Source organism: Lepidochelys olivacea (assembly GCF_965140295.1).
Source record: "Lepidochelys olivacea isolate rLepOli2 genome assembly, chromosome: 2".
In the NCBI taxonomy this organism is placed as follows: domain Eukaryota; kingdom Metazoa; phylum Chordata; order Testudines; family Cheloniidae; genus Lepidochelys; species Lepidochelys olivacea.
The window spans coordinates 90,811,920-90,829,172 of NC_140412.1; the positions used below are offsets into that span (position 1 = coordinate 90,811,920).

Below are 17,253 nucleotides of genomic sequence, written 5' to 3' on the forward strand. Positions count from 1 at the left end.
GTAGTACCTTGGAGCCCTAGCAAGGGACCAGGACCCAACTTGATAGGCACTATATAGAACAAAGATGTTTCCTGTCCGCAAGAGCTCATAATCTAATTACTGGAAGTGGCTTTGGAATTCATAGTGTAGTGGAGAGCTAAGAGTATATTCAGGTGATAATCCCATGGAATGTAAAATCCAGTTCCTACCTCTGGGGAACTGGAATTTGTTTCCAGAAGAATGTTACAGATAAATTTTACAAGTTTGACAAGAAAAAGGGGATGTTTAAAAAAATGGTAACTTTCTGGTGACAATGTTTGGAATAATTTTTATACATATTTACAGGCCATATTTTATCCTGAGTTTTTGTGAGACATCCTAGTAATTATCAACGGAATTTCTACATACAGAATCAGGATGGAATTTGGCCCTTATAATATGCAAGACATAGCCCATTTAGATCACAACATTTGAAAAGGTACAGTATCTTTGCCCCAAAGTTTGATCAACTACACAGCATCTTTTTCATCTTCTACTACAACAGTACAAGAAGATTCCTGACAGGATATATGGATTAAGATGTTTTCATTTCAATAATGAAGAGAAGATGGAGGGAAAAGAAAGAAAAACCCATGAAACTTGAGTGCCAGTGGTGAAAATCAAAGGCTGATACAGACAGGATGAAACATAAGGCATTTTTCAAAGCCTACACTAAATCTGGATTCAGGTCAAGCGAACCTTCCTACCAGACTCCACTGAAGGTACCAAATCCCATGCCAAGGAGCCATCCAAGCTGGTAAACTGTTTCATCAATCCTGAGATGCAACAATCTACAACCAAACTGAACACCAACTGCTGCAAAGAACCATCATCCTAATTTGCTGACAAGATCATGCACATTTGGGAAGCCTTCTCAGTATCAATTCACTCCACCTTTGTGCACCAACCAACAGCCTACCTGCATTCCCAAAGTTCAGGGTCTTCACTTATCAAAAAGTTCTGGACACTCTACAGGACTTGCAACCCAAGATTTGTGAATCTGACCAATGTCCTTCCTGCCTTGTGAAAGACAGTCATGAACAAACTGCTACCACTCTGATCAAAATAGTCTCATGGATCAATGTCAGAAGCAATCTTCCCTTTCTCCTTTAAGCACATGATAGTTCAACTGATACTGAAGAAACCCACCCCGGATACATGAGGTCTAGCCGAGTACCTTCCAGTGTCAAACTTTCATTTTCTGAGAAAACTCTCAGAGACCACTAAAGGCCACCTACAAGCTCATCTAATTGCAAATAAAATTCTAGACCTGACAATCTGTATTCAGGCCAGGACATGGAACTAAAACTGCCTTAGTGAAACTGATGGATGATCTCCTCCCATCAATGGATAGACGGCAGGCATCATAGAATCATAGAATATCAGGGTTGGAAGGGACCCCAGAAGGTCATCTAGTCCAACCCCCTGCTCAAAGCAGGACCAATTCCCAGTTAAATCATCCCAGCCAGGGCTTTGTCAAGCCTGACCTTAAAAACCTCTAAGGAAGGAGATTCTACCACCTCCCTAGGTAACGCATTCCAGTGTTTCACCACCCTCTTAGTGAAAAAGTTTTTCCTAATATCCAATCTAAACCTCCCCCACTGCAACTTGAGACCATTACTCCTCGTTCTGTCATCTGCTACCATTGAGAACAGTCTAGAGCCATCCTCTTTGGAACCCCCTTTCAGGTAGTTGAAAGCAGCTATCAAATCCCCCCTCATTCTTCTCTTCTGCAGGCTAAACAATCCCAGCTCCCTCAGCCTCTCCTCATAACTCATGTGTTCCAGTCCCCTAATCATTTTTGTTGCCCTTCGCTGGACTCTCTCCAATTTATCCACATCCTTCTTGAAGTGTGGGGCCCAAAACTGGACACAGTACTCCAGATGAGGCCTCACCAATGTCGAATAGAGGGGAACGATCACGTCCCTCGATCTGCTCGCTATGCCCCTACTTATACATCCCAAAATGCCATTGGCCTTCTTGGCAACAAGGGCACACTGCTGACTCATATCCAGCTTCTCGTCCACTGTCACCCCTAGGTCCTTTTCTGCAGAACTGCTGCCTAGCCATTCGGTCCCTAGTCTGTAGCTGTGCATTGGGTTCTTCCGTCCTAAGTGCAGGACCCTGCACTTATCCTTATTGAACCTCATCAGATTAAGTTCTCATCCCCCTGGACCTCTCTGCATCATTCAACAGTGTGACCCTGAGAGGCTACTGTCTCACCTGAAAGAGGTGACAGGGGTCCAGGGTAATGCGGTAAAATGCTCTGAGTCCTTCCTGTGGGTATGCACCCAAGAAGGTAACTTCACCTCCAACACTAGATCCCTGTCTTGTGAAGTCCAACAAGGATTAATTCTCTCTGGTCCTTTTCAACATCTACACACAGCCACTAGGTAAACTGGTCAGATGACATGGACTCAAGTGCCAAAAATATGCAGAAAACATTTTGATGAGTTTGTGGCCATGGTGCAACTTCTTTGGGTTGAAGGTACACAGCCCATCAATTGGTCAATTCACCACAGAGTTTAGGAGTCTTCTTAGATTCCTTGCTTACCCCTTGCTTACCCACAAACTCTCACATAGCAACAGTCTTGAGAAACATCTTTTGCCATCTCCAGTTGGCTATGTTACCCTGCACCATCCTGGCAGATGATGATCTGGCCTCGGTTATTCATACCTTTGTCACCTCTCAGCTGGACTCAGAGATACACCGGGGCATGAAGCGTTCAGTGCTTAGGAAATTCCAGCTAGTACAGTACACTTCAGTGAGCCTCCTCAGCCACACAGAGTATTGCAAGCACATCAAACCTCTCCTCCACTCCCTACACTGGCTTCCCATAGAATTTCAAATCAAGTTCAAGGGCTCGATCCTTATGCTCAAGGCATTCCATGCCCTAGGCCCAGGATATCTAAAAGAGGATGTAAAGCTCTGGAATGAAGACTAGAGTTGACATCGACACTCCTCTAGCATAATGGAACTCTCCACAAGAAAGTTGAAGCTTGTTTGTATGGGAGATAGAACTTTCCTGGAGGCTGGTCCAAGACTATAGAATGAATTCCCCCAGGAACTAAGAATCATCACAAACATTAACACCTTCCACTCTAAGTGCAAGGCACATTTCTTTGATCTTGCCTTCTCTGACATAAACACATAGCAAAGAGTATATTTATAAGCAACAAACAAAAAATATAAGAACTTATATTTAGGGCCCTATTCACGGTCCAATTTGGTCAATTTCACAGTCATAAGATTTTTAAAATGGTAAATTTCATGTTTTCAGCTATTTTAAACTGAAATTTCACGGTGTTGTAATTGTAGGGGTCCTGACCAAAAAAGGAGTTGGGGTGGGGGGTTTGCAAGGTTATTGTAGTGGGGGATGCGCTGCTGCTGGTGGCGGTGTTGCCTTCAGAGCTGGGCAGCTGGAGAGCGGCAGCTGCTGACCAGGAGCCCAGCTCTGAAGGCAGAGCTGCTGCCAGCAGCAGCATGGAAGTAAAGATGACATGGTATGATATTGCCACCCTTGCTGCAGCTGGCGCTGCCTTTAGAGATGGGAGCCCAGCCAACAGCCGCTGCTCTCCAGATACCCAGCTCTGAAGACAGTGCAGAAGTCAGGCAATACTGCGACCCCCCTAAAATAACCTTGTGACGCCCCCTGCAACTCCCTTTTCAGTCAGGACCCACAATTTGAGAAATGCTGGTCTCCCCTGTGAAATCTGTATAGTACAGGGTAAAACCAAGCAAAAGACCAGATTTCACAGGGGGAGACCTAATTTCACAGTCCGTGATGTGTTTTTCATGGCCATGAATTTGGTAAGGCTCTACCAATATAGAATAGAATAGAATAGAATAGAATAGTTCAATGCTGACTTCCCAAGAAATAAAGAGATGCACCGCTCCTTGAATGCTCATCTTGAATATTCCAAAAAGAGAAAATAAATAATATATTCCAAACAAGATGGATGTGCTTACAAGTCTCAAAACTCTGAAGCTGTAGAGTCCTTCATAATGTTAAAAGAGTGTTACTTCTCTCACCTGGTAAACATACTAGTTCTGTTGTCTGACAAATGAAAAGATTTTTTCTAGAAAAGAGCCAAGCCAATATTGGGCTGTTCACACACTAATCAGCAGGCCAAGTATTTTTGTAACTGTTACCTTTGAACCTGGTGGATAAAATATTTCTGGAAAATACAGTTACGCATTAGGATCAAAAGAGCTTCATTGGCTGGTGCTGTAACTTTAACCTAGATGAGTTATCTTCTTCAGGACAGCACTATCTGGAATAATGTGAACACATCTTGACCCCCGACACTTAGGAGGAGCTCATAGATAGGGTAAGTGTTAAGGGAATGCTCAGAGGTATTTGAAAGATGTGCATGTGTCTGACTATCTCATCTGCAATACGAACATGAAATGAAATCCTTTAATTCTCTATCTGTTTAGCAGAGGAAGTAAAAGTATTTTTTTACGCAGGTAATACATCAAACTAGAAACATGCCGGAGTTTAAAGACAGAGTATTAAATCAAAATCAATACAATCTAATAAGAAATCCCCAGTAGTCAAACACACAGAATCTTGTGAGAAAGACAGAACTAAGGAGTGACTCATTGCTATTGAAGTTCTGATATAGATTTTGTGCTTGAACATTCAATAAACAGAGATACTGAATTTACTCATGCTAAATGTGGTTGCTTCCTAATACAAACCAAAACATCAAGTATACTTTGGTAGTACTGCAAATTTTTGTAACGCTTTTGTAGCAGTTCTCTAAGAAATTATATTTCACTTTAATTTAAGGAAAAAATGCCACAGGGGTGACAAGAATTCATTTGACATAGATATGCTATGCGATATCTAATGAGCTTCTCCCCATCCACAAAGCTTGTTACTCTATCAAAGAAAGCTATTAGGTTGGCACAATTTGTTCTTGACAAAGCCATGCTGTTACTTATCACCTTATTAACGTCTAGGTGTTTGCAAATTGATTGCTTAATTATTTGCTCCATTATCTTTCCAGGTACTGAAGTTAAATTCCCCTGGTGGTCCGTATTTCCCCTTTTTATTGATGGGCACTATATTTGGCATTTTCCAGTCCTCTGGAATCTCTCCAGTCTTCCATGACTTTTCAAAGATAATCCCTTATGGTTCAGATATCTCCTCAGTCAGCCCCGTGAGTATTCTAGGATGTATATCATCAGGTGCTGGTGACCTGAATATATCTAATTTAAGTAATTTTTAACTTGTTCTTTCCCTGTTTTAGTCTCTGATTCTACCTCATTTTCACTGGCATTCACTATGTTAGTTGTCCAATTGCTACTAACTTTTTTGGTGAAAAACAAAGTCATTTAGCAATTCTGCCATTTCCACATTTTCTGTTATTGTTCTCCCCCCTCACCCCCACACTGAATAACAGGGCCTACCCTATCCTCGGGTTTCCTCTTGCTTCTAATATATTTGTAGAATGTTTTCTTGTACCCTTCATGTCTTTAGCTAGTTTAATCTCGTTTTGTGCCTTTTCTAATTTTGTCCCTACATACTTGTGTTTATATTTATCCTTTGTAATTTGACCGTTTCCACTTTTTGTAGGACTCCAGAGTTTCAGATCATTGAAGATCTCCTGGTTAAGCCAAAGTGGCCTCCTGCCGTACTTCCTATCTTATCTACGCAGTGGGACAGTTTGGTCTTGTGCCCTTAATAGTGTCTCTTCAAAAAACTGCCAACCCTCTTCAATTGTTTTTCCCCTTAGACTTGCTTCCCATAGGATCTTACCTACCAACTCCCTGAGTTTGCTGAAGTCTGCCTTCTTGAAATCCATTATCTTTATTGTGTTGTTTTCCCTCCTGTGTTCCTTAGAATCATGTCCTCTACCATTTCATGATCACTTTCACCTAAGCTACCTTCCACTTCAAATTCTCAACCAGTTCCTCCCTATTTGTCATAATCAAATCTAGAACAGCCTCTCCACTAGTAGCTTTCTCTACCTTCTGAAATAAAAACTTGTCTCCAATACATTCCACAAACTTGTTGGATAATCTGTGTCTTGCTATATTATTTTCCCAACAGATGTCTGGGTAGTTGAAGTCCCCCATCACCACCAAGTCCTGTGCTTTGTTAGTTACTTAAAAAAAGCCCCAGCCACCCCTTCTTCCTTGTTAGGTGGTCTGTAGTAGACCCCTACCATGACATCATCCATTTTTTTACCCCTTTTATCCTTACCCAGACACTTTCAACAAGTCTGTCTCCTATTTCCATCTCAACGTCAGTCCAAGTGCATATATTTTTAATATATAAGGCAACTCCCTTTTTTCCCTGCCTGTCCTTCCTGAACAAGCTACACCCTACTATGCCAATATTCCAGTCATGTGTATTATCCCACAAAGTCTCTGGGATGTCAACTATGTCATAGTTGTGTTTATTAACTAGCATTTCAAGTTCTTCCTGTTTATTCCCCATACTTCTTGCATTAGTATACAGACATCTAAGATACTGATTTGATTTCCCCCCCTGTTCTCTCTTGTCTCTCCCTTATCCCTGTTATAACAGTCTATGCTCCCCCCAGATTCTGACCTTTTCCCCAGGTCTCCAAGTTTTTGACTTACCTTTTCTTAAACAAACTAGGGAAATACAATCTAGATAGAGCTATGATAAGGTGGATGCATAACTGGTTGGAAAACCATTCCCAGAGAGTAGTTATCAGTGGTTTGCAGTCAAGCTGGAAGGACATATTGACTGGGGTCTAGCAGGGATCATTTCTGGGTCTGGGTCTGGGTCTGTTCAACATCTTCATCAATTATTAAGATAATGGCATAGAGAGTACACTATAAAGTTTGTGGACAGTAACAAGCTGGGAGGGGTTACAAGTGCTTTGGAGGATACGATTATAATTCAAAATGATCTGGACAAATTGGAGAAATGGTCTGAAGTAAATAGGATGAAATTCAATAAGGACACATGCAGAGTACTCCAGTTAGGAAGGAACAATCAGTTGCACACATACAAAATGGGAAATGACTGCCTAGGAAGGAGTACTGCGGAAAGGGATCTGGGGTTCATAGTGGATCACAAGCTAAATATGAGTCAACAGCGTAACGCTGTTGCAAAAAAAGCAAACATCATTCTGGGATGTATTAGCAGGAGTGTTGTAAGCAAGACAAGAGAAGTAGTTCTTCCACTCTACTCCATGCTGATTAGGTCTCAACTGGAGAATTGTGTCCAGTTCTGGGCACTGCATTTCAGGAAAGATGTGGACAAACTGGAGAAAGTCCAGAGAAGAGCAACAAAAATGATTAAAGGTCTAGAAAACATGAGCTATCAGAGAAGATTAAAAAAAGGTGGGTTTGTTTAGTCTGGAGAAGAGAAGATTGGACATGGACATGGTAACAGTTTTCAAGTACATAAAAGGTTGTTACAAAGAGGAGGGAGCCAAATTGTTGTTCTCAACCTCTGAAGGTAGGACAAGAAGCAATGGACTTAAATTGCAAGGGAGGTTTAGGTTGGACATTAGGAAAAACTTCCTAACTGTCAGGGTGGTTAATTACTGGAATAAATTGCCTAGGGAGGTTGTGGAATCTCCATCATTGGAGATTTTTAAGAGCAGGTTAAACAAACCCCTGTCAGTGATGGTCTAGATAATACTTAGTCCTGCCATGAGTGCAGGGGACTAGACTAAATGATCTCTCATGGTCCCTTCCAGTCCTATGATTCTATGTTTTCTGTGTAGGGAAACTGAGGAATGGTGATAGAGACTTGCCCGGGGTAACAAAGGAAATCTGAGACCAAGCCATGATCTGAACCTAGATCCCATGCTTTAACTATAAATCCATCCTTCCTCCTGACATCAAATCTTACTCTACACCCTGCAAATATAACATCTAAATAATACAGAATAAAACTAAACCATAACTTGTATAATCTTTAGAAATATTTAAAAAATATCTGTTACAGATTTATCAGGTTGAGAATTTGATTTATAAGGAAAAATTTGAATAGCTGAAGTTCAGACTTTGGTATTCTAACTCACACTGAGTAGAACCGTACCTCTGCAAGTAGTACCATTGTTGTAAGTGGGATGTCTCATGACGTAAGATACTATTCAGTCTCAATAGAAGTGTAAACAAGATTTACCACAGTGTACAGTCATAGCCAGTGAGAGCAAAGGTGGCAGAATCAGGCACTAAAAAGGTATGGCATTGGTCAAAATATAGTTAAGAGGAGACAGTTGGAGTGGAAACTATCTGCAGATGTTAGAAGGGTGCAAACACCAAGACATGAATTGTTTAGGGTGGCATAAGGGAATGGGGGTAATGGCATTAATTTAAAGAAAAGAAAACTTAGAATGAGTACCGGGAAAACTCTTTTACCTGTGATATCATTTAGATCATGTTACTGCCTGCCACAGAAAGTGGTAGAAGCTCCGTCGATTAAGTCATTTAAAACTGGACTTGTGGAAGCCTCACAAAAATATACTGTAGGAATGAAATCCTGCACAGCCAGGGGCATGTACTTCAGGTCCTAAGGCAGTATGTCTTTTCAATTTTTAATATTATGGATTCTATGGCCAGAAGCTGTTCAACTGATCTAATAATTCTATTTCAACAGTTACAAATTGACAAAAATGATCTATAAAAAAAATTGCACTACTGTGCCAATATTACCCCTACATCAAAACCAGATTATATATCGTTTGTAATGGCATAATTGAAACCTAGCTGATATTTATTTTAAAAGAATATTTCTGACAGAATAAAAAATATTTTAATAGGCAGCACAACAGATATTTTGGGAAGGTTTACAGACCTTACTTCTGATGTATCTATTTCCTCTCTTACCTAGATGAGCTGTATTTTTTTTTTAAAAAGCAGAGGTATTAAATGTCAAACCTGCACAATGCAGCCTTTAACAAACCAGAAATCTGGTATAAAGTTAAATGTGCAATTTTTAAATATTTTTTTTATTTGTGCCAGGTAATAATCACTGGATTCAAAGGAAACAAGAGCCCCCCAATGATTCAATATTTCTAAATGCTAATGTTGCCACAATAACATGTGTCCTAAAGACTCAAGAAGATGCTGTGGATTTTCATAGCTGTGCTGAAGGTGAAGGTGTATGAGCTTTGAATGGGAGAGAGGTAGTTAAAATAACAAAATGAAGAAACTGTATATGTGCTGATATTTGGTGGTCCTGAACTGGAACACTATTGGTGCAAAAACCAAGCCATCTGGAGCATTTCATTTTGATTTACAAATGACTTGGATAGAAAGCAAAACTAAAAAAAAAAAAAAAAAAAGCAGTTCTGTACGTCTAGACAATTTTTACTTTTCAGTTTGACATTTGCTACTTTGCTTCTGCAGATGCCAAAATCTATATGCTTCTAGACTTAAAAGATTAAAGAGGTGGGTTTTAGTTCAGTGGTTAAACTGTTACTGTATCACTTTAACTCTTTAAAAAAATGACAGTTTGCATTATCCCCAGTTTTTAAAAGATTTGCAAGCGTTTCTGTTACCAACCCTGAAAGTATTTTCAGGGGTTTAATAACTCAGCAGTGAGAGAAAAAAAATTCTCTGAGCTAACAACTTGACCTACATTGGCTCAGGATCAAACAGACTTACAAAATTTGAAAAAAGAACCCTGTTTACCCATCTCTCATCCCCAGTTCAAGTTGGCAGTAGCTCTGAATATTACATAAGAGGCCTGAAGAATTCTATGGAACCTAAAGACTTATTTCTGAGGTACAAACTATTGAGTTCTGGGGCCTGATTTTCATTTTCTTACAGCATGAAAGCAATTTCATGTCATTTAAACATTTTGTGGAACACCTGAATACTTAAAAATTATCAAATAAACTATACACTGAACTAATTCAATGTTATCATTCTCTTCTTTCCTCTTCTGCTGTCACTCCCTTCCTTCCCCCTGTCCTAGTGCCACTATTTCCAGCACAATGGGAAATGCTCTCCTGAAAACCCCTGGTCACCCTCTGCCTTAAATAGTTAATAAATAACATCAATTACATATATTCTCTATATTTAAATGAGGGCAACATTTGCTCTAATTTATTCAAACTCTGAGTGAAATTTACACTTCCCAGCAGCTCAAAGCCAGGGTAAACAGGCTTTTTTTTGGTTAAATTAAACTGGGGTGGAGTCATACTACCTCTCCCCCGAGCCAGAGTGCCTGTGTAGCTGGCCCAATAAATAATAATAATAATAATATTTCAATTTGCAATAATAAACACAAATATCACCAATGGTCAATCCTATACCTTAAAGCAATACTAAACTGCAATCCTTATATTATGGAGATGCCAGTCATGGATCCATAATGAAAGCTGAGTTGAGTTTTGCATCTAAAGCAAGGATCCAACCTCTGTTATATATGAAGAATATATTGTAACTTCCTCAAAATTACAGTACTGTAATTGTGTACACAATGATTTATCTGAGAATTTACAAGAAATCCATCAGTTTATGAGCTAAAATTAATTTTAACATTGGGTCCTTCAAGAAATTTAGCATGGGTACCAAACCTTTTCTTGTCCTGAATGAACTCAACAACAGAATAACACAGACTCTCAAAAAGTGTCCATGTAGATCAAACTCATTGAAATCTCAGGCATACACTGCATTTGAAGAAATTTAGTTATAATTATCCTAACTTATCCTAACATTTTTGTTTCTGACTGTCATTATTACAATAAAATATTGACAGGTCAACAGCTCAGGTCACTCTCAGCTGCAGCAATTGTGGCATCAGAGGCAACAATCAACCAGTGCTTTCCTTCTACAGCAAACTGAAGTAGCTAATTCTTTCTATTCGATTTTGCTATGGATCTATTGGTTGTAATGGGTCAGTGGTATCAGAACATTGAGTGAATAAATGTGTCAAGCCTTCCTATGGGCATGTTACTTGGCCCAACTGTCACTGCTTCTTAAAGGTATGCTATGCTGAAAACCTGTGTTACAAGAGAATTAAGGCTGAGAGTATGTACTAGTAATTTAAGAGTACAAATATTATAGGTTATTATATTTATATAATATAAACTGTTATAACTAGTTACAGTTATAATTACACAGAATAATTACAAATCCCAGAAAATCAGAGTTAAACTTAAAAGAAATCCAAACATGCTAAGGCTCCTACACAACCTTAAATAAGCTCTCTAGTGATGGGCAAAATATTAAGGGGGGAGGAATGAATGTGTCTTTAAAAATCAGCTTGCTCTAAAATGCATTGACTATAATTGCATAGTAGCACTACAGGGCACAGTTAATATCGTTCAGGTGCTCTGTTGCCAATGTTATCATGGCTCATCAAGTTATATTTTAACACACCGCCATGCACACGGTGGCATATCTCCCTATGCTGAATATGGGACACCTGGTAAACAAGTTAAACCGCAATCAATCAGAACTATGCAGTACAAACATTCAAATTAACATCAGGTTGACTGAGCCCCCATTAAAAAGAAATACTGTGTAGTTGGATTATTTTTATTTACCTTCTTATCTTTAAGGCTTTAGGGTTCACAAGGGGAGAGGTGGGACACACACCCACTCATACCCCTCTCTCGCACAGGGTGGGTGACCGATCAACCCGACCCTCCCTGCCGAACACTCTCCACGCTCCAGGCCTCGCTGGGCCACCGGGATGAACCTGCCTCTCCCGGTACTTGGCGCCGCGTCTTCCCAAGGCAATCCATGTGTGTGTGGGGGGGAGGGTGGTAAGCAGGGTCACATGCCCCCGCCCAGATTTCTGCCAGGGTTCACACCAGAACGTGGCCAGCAGCAGCATTTCCGCACTGTGCAGGACGAAAGGGATGGGAACCGCTTCCAGCTACAGGGGAGGGTGGGAGAGAGGGAAGACCTCACCCATGTCTTTGCAGAGCTCATCCCTTCCCCCGACCCTACCCCCAACCCCTGTAGGTTAGGGGCAAGAACAGGCTGGAAATCACTCCTCCACCTCCCCGCCTTTACTCCAGAGCTTGGCTGAGGGGTGGAGAGGATGCCCTGTGCCAGTGCTTTGCGGGGTTTGGCTCCTTCTGGCCAGCGCTCTGGGCCAGAGGGTCTTGGGCTTTCCCAGGTTGCTGGCCCAGCCAGAGGCAGTGGGGGAAGGAAGGAGCCTGCCAGCCAGGCTGCTGGTGACCTGAGCATTCTGACCAGGGGCTGATTCTCTGCACAGCACTGGGAGAGAGACATGTCCCGCCAGGGGGATATGGAGGAGCAGCGGAGCTGAGGAGGGTGAAGGGCAGGGAGAGGACAGCGACAGGAGGAGCAAGTAAAGGGACAATGGATGAGCAGCAGAGGCAACACGTAACTGGATGCTGCCTGGCACCTGCCTGCACTCACTGGCCACTGCAGCTTGCAGCACGCAGTCAGCACCGGCTGGAAACAAGACGCGGGGATGGGGCTCTGCTGGCCGAGACCAGGCACGCAGCGGTGGCCGTGCTGACAGACCAATAGGGGGAGCAGCCTGGCCCCGCATGCTGCATCTTCACCCCGCCACCAGGCTTGCATACCCATCACTGGCCACTGGACCCCCCACTCATCACCAGTGGGCGGGTGGCTGGTGAGCAGGGATCCGACCAGTAGCAGGACCCCCCAGTACTGATGGGGGAGAGGCAAAAAATATGGGACAATTTGCCCATTTTTAAGAAAAATTGATACACCTGTAGGCAGGCTTAAATACAGGACTGTCCCTTTAAAAACAGGACATCTGGTCACTCTAGCTATGCACAAACTTGCAAAGCCATATTTGCATGAGTATTCCCTACTGTATGACTGCAATAGGGCTACCTGCTTGAGTAAGTATGAGTAAGGATCCACAATAGTGCTCCAAAATTACTACTTGGAGTCGGAATCACATCTTATTTCTCTGGTAAGTACCATGCATATTATGATGCCATTATTTAATAATAAATAATATTAAGGTTTCAGAGTAGCAGCCGTGTTAGTCTGTATCCGCAAAAAGAAAAGGAGTACTTGTGGCACCTTAGAGACTAACAAATTTATTAGAGCATAAGCTTTCGTGAGCTACAGCTCACTTCATTGGATGCATAGAATGGAACAAATAGTAAGAAGATATATATATACACATACAGAGAAGGTGGAAGTTGCCATACAAACTGTAAGAGGCTAATTAATTAAGATGAGCTATTATCAGCAGGAGAAAAAAAATTTTGTAGCGATAATCAAAATGGCCCATTTAGACAGTTGACAAGAAGGTGTGAGGATACTTAGCACAGGGAAATAAATTCAATATGTGTAATGACCCAGCCACTACCAATGTGATATATGCCATCATGTGCCAGCTATGCCCCTCTGCCTTGTACATTGGCCAAACCAGACAGTCTCTAAGCAGAAGAATAAATGGACACAAATCTGACATCAGAAATCATAACATTCAAAAACCAGTAGGAGAACACGACAACCACTCTGGCCATGCAGTAAAAGATTTAAGGGTGGCAATTTTGCAACAGAAAAACTTCAAAAACAGACTCCAAGGAAAAACTGCCGACCTTGAATTACTATGCAAACTAGATACTATTAACTTGGGTTTGAATAGAGACTGGGAGTGGCTGGGTCATTTCACACATTGAATCTATTTCCCTATGTTAAGTATCCTCACACCTTCTTGTCAACTGTCTAAATGGGCCATCTTGATTATCACTTCAAAAGTTTTTTCTCCTGCTGATAATAGCTCATCTTAATTAATTAGCCTCTTACAGTTTGTATGGCAACTTCCAACTTATCTGTATGTGTGTGTATATATAGCTATATATATATCTTATTATTATATGTTTCATTTATGCATCCGATGAAGTGGGCTATAGCTCACGAAAGCTTATGCTCTAATAAATTTGTTGGTCTCTAAATAATATTAAGTATTTCTTTTATTATCTATGTCCATCTCCTCCACACTATTAGCCTTGACACTCTTGTTTATCCCTTTCAGCCACAACCATCTTTGCACTTACTACCATGCTCCTTTCTAAATGAAATATCCTGCCTGAACTAGTCCATAAAACCAATACCAGGTCCTCCTACTAATCTCTAACCAATACTTATTATACTATGACATATGCAAGAAACTAGTCATCTAATAAGGCATTAGGTTGAAGGCCACTTGGGTATACTTGATACTGATTATAGGAGGGGAAAGATTTTACATTTTCTCTTTCTCCTCCCACCCTCTTTGTTGCTTGTCCATGAAGATTATAAAGGCTGTGGGAGCAGGAATTATTTATCTACATATATGGAAAGTCCCTAGAGCATTGTGAATGCTACCATAATGGAATTATAATAGCCATAATAATTATCAAATAGAAATAGCAAAGGAACTTATCTAATGCACTGGATCAATTATGTGCATTTTATATTTTGAAAATGCAAACATTTCTTTTGAGAACATTAAAGATCTGACAAAAGCCTAATAAGTCAGCATTAAAACTGTCATTTGATGTGCACAATTGTATCTTTTCTTTAAAAAATAGTATGACTTAAGGATGAAGTGTTAGCATTAATTCTGAGTTTCCTGGGGCTTTTGTTGTTTTAAGTCAGATGCTCAGCTTTACCGGTGTCTTGTATTTAATTGTAGAACTACTGTTTATTCAAGTGATAGTAGCACATTCTGTGATAAATAAAATGGGCATTTATCAAAGGTAACTTGCCAGTTATAAATGTCAAACATAAGCATTGTAAGGCAAATATAAATTGTCTATCTGGAGCTTACATTTATCTTATTTCAAGTCGTTGGATAATCAACATTTGTGCGACAGTGTTCACATTTGAATTATTGAAGAATATTTTTGGAAAGAGGAAGATACAATAGGTTACATGATTTACTTTTAATTAATATTAGCGTAAAAAGAAAATATTAAAAATGCTATTTCCTATATAATATTAGAGAAGAAGAAGAAGAACGTAGTGTGATTAGGGTTGTAAACTTTGAATCCAAGGTTTGGATTCAAGGTTTAAAGTTACTCAAATTAGCAAGTACAACAAAATTTCATAGGAGGCATAATATGATAGCGGTAGTCAGTCTAGATGGATTTGCATTAATATACAACAGTTTAATTTTAATGTAATGAGATATGCATTAACTACATAAAAGAGAGGCCATTCCAGGCTGTGGATAACCTTGACCAACTCTCAAAAATAAAATTCACATATAGCACAATACATAATAGATCCATTGAGAACACTACCCTGACAGCAATATAAGTATTACAAACATTTAATAATAAAACCTCCCACCTCCCTTTGGTCCATACGGAAAAGATAGGCCTTGCAGCATGCCAAAGGTTAACAAAGTTGGGTAGAGCCTTAATGGTAAAAAAAGTCCAGCCATCAGCACCCCCCCCTTTTATACTAGCAAAGCATTCTTGCATCCTTCAAGTTAATGCCAAAGATAGAAAGGATACTCACAGTTAAAACCGGGTTCAATATTGTTTCCAGCTTCAAGGCTGTTTATTGTGATTTGGAAGATGATGTGCAGCAGCAGGAATGATAGACTGATGAAACACAAGGATTTTAATAACCTTCCTGTATGTCCTAGAAGACACAATATTGAGATGTACATAGTTGGGAGAAGTTCCAAAGAGTCAAAATAGTGTTTAAAATTATCCAAGCATAGAAATTTTGTAAAAATCTGGTAAATGGAAAAGGTTTCTAAAGCAAACCAGTTATCCACTAGTTATGAATGTTACCTTGAGGGTTTCTGTCACTCATACCACAGTATACAGCACGATTATAACAAATGTTCAAATATGGCACTTCAGTTATAAAAACCCTTGATTATAACTTATACAATATTTTCCTCAAATGTTTTTTAGAAATTATCTAGAATCTCCAGATATCAGTCTTAACTCAATGAATAAAATTTTAAAATATTTCTATCACCTAATCATCTGACATATACACTGTAAATAAGCAAATGTTGATTAACATTCCGAAAGGCAAAGAGAAAGAGCTACCAATCTGTTACTCCTTTAATTACATACAACATGGCCAGAAAGATTAGCATCTTAAAACTGCTGTGATGGTCAGAAGGAGCATAGACACTCTTTTAAAATGAACACTTTCCTTTGTACAAACTGGGGTTGACAGACAGGCTAGCTGATCAGTCTCCTTTGGTAGCTTTTTGGAAATAATTTTCAACAGACTAGGAGACGATTTTCCCATAGGCACTTAGTTGTTGATTCTCTATGACTTGCTGGAGATCCATGTCAGACAACAAATAAAAAACGTTTGGAAGAGATTTTGAAAATGTCCTCATACGTCCCCAGCAGTATCCTGCCTTTCCCCTCAAAAGTGAAAATTGAAAGAAAAGAGTGAATTTAGAAGAGAAGAGATGTGAATTTTGTAAATCACTGATATTTCTTCAGAAAACAACATTCTTTTTAAAATCTAAAATGTATTGCTACTAAAAAATGGTCAAGAACTATCCATTTGTCTGCCTTAACTATAATAAAAAAAATAAATAAAAAGTTGCATCTCCATGGTACCTTCCACCCAAGCTTCCATAAATTTACTTTCAGATCAAATCTATGAAGTTGGTAAGTATTATTAGCCAAATTTTACACATCAAAAAACAGAGATCTTGGCCAAAGTAATACAGAAAGCCTGTGGCAGAACTGATGGGGACAAAGGCTCCTCCAATTCCCCATAACTCCCAGATTTGTGATTAAATGACTTTCTCCCTCAAGTATCCAATGGCTCATGGAAGGGAGTTGCTTCAGCAACCACGGAGACAGGAGCAGACCAAAAATAGGGGTTGTGGTGCACTATAGGTCTCTTTCAGAGAATCCCTCTTGAAATTTGATAGGGACCATGTAACTATTTACATTATAGACAAAGATACAAAGGCACTGGGATTCAGATATATAAGGCAGCACTGGGATTCAGGAGACCTGGATTCCATTCCCAGCTCTGCTCCTGACTCGTTGTGTGACCTTCAGCAAGGCACTTCACATCTCTGTACCTCTCTTTTCACCCTTTGTCCAACTTATCCATTTCAACTGTAAGCTCTGCAGGGCATGGAGTGTCTCTTATTACATACACAAAACCCACTATAACTGCACTCTGATTTCAGTTGGGGCCTCTACGCATTCCCATACTAGTATAGCTAGAACTACTAAATATAGAGAGACCAAGTTTATAGTGGTTAGTTATATTCAGATACTACTCTCTAATATGGATACTACCAGAACAGATGCTTTAGATATGCAGTTTGATTACAC

The 17,253-nt window shown here is 40.0% G+C and overlaps 1 protein-coding gene across 1 annotated transcript in view; it reads right to left on the minus strand.

Moving 5' to 3' along the window:
* PIEZO2 (piezo type mechanosensitive ion channel component 2) overlaps positions 1-17,253 on the minus strand; it is a 454,253-nt gene that overhangs the window by 268,857 nt on the left and 168,143 nt on the right. The window contains exon 3 of the mRNA XM_084618523.1: positions 15,440-15,565. Coding sequence (XP_084474649.1) covers positions 15,440-15,565 — 126 coding nt within the window. The remainder of the gene's footprint in view (positions 1-15,439; positions 15,566-17,253) is intronic.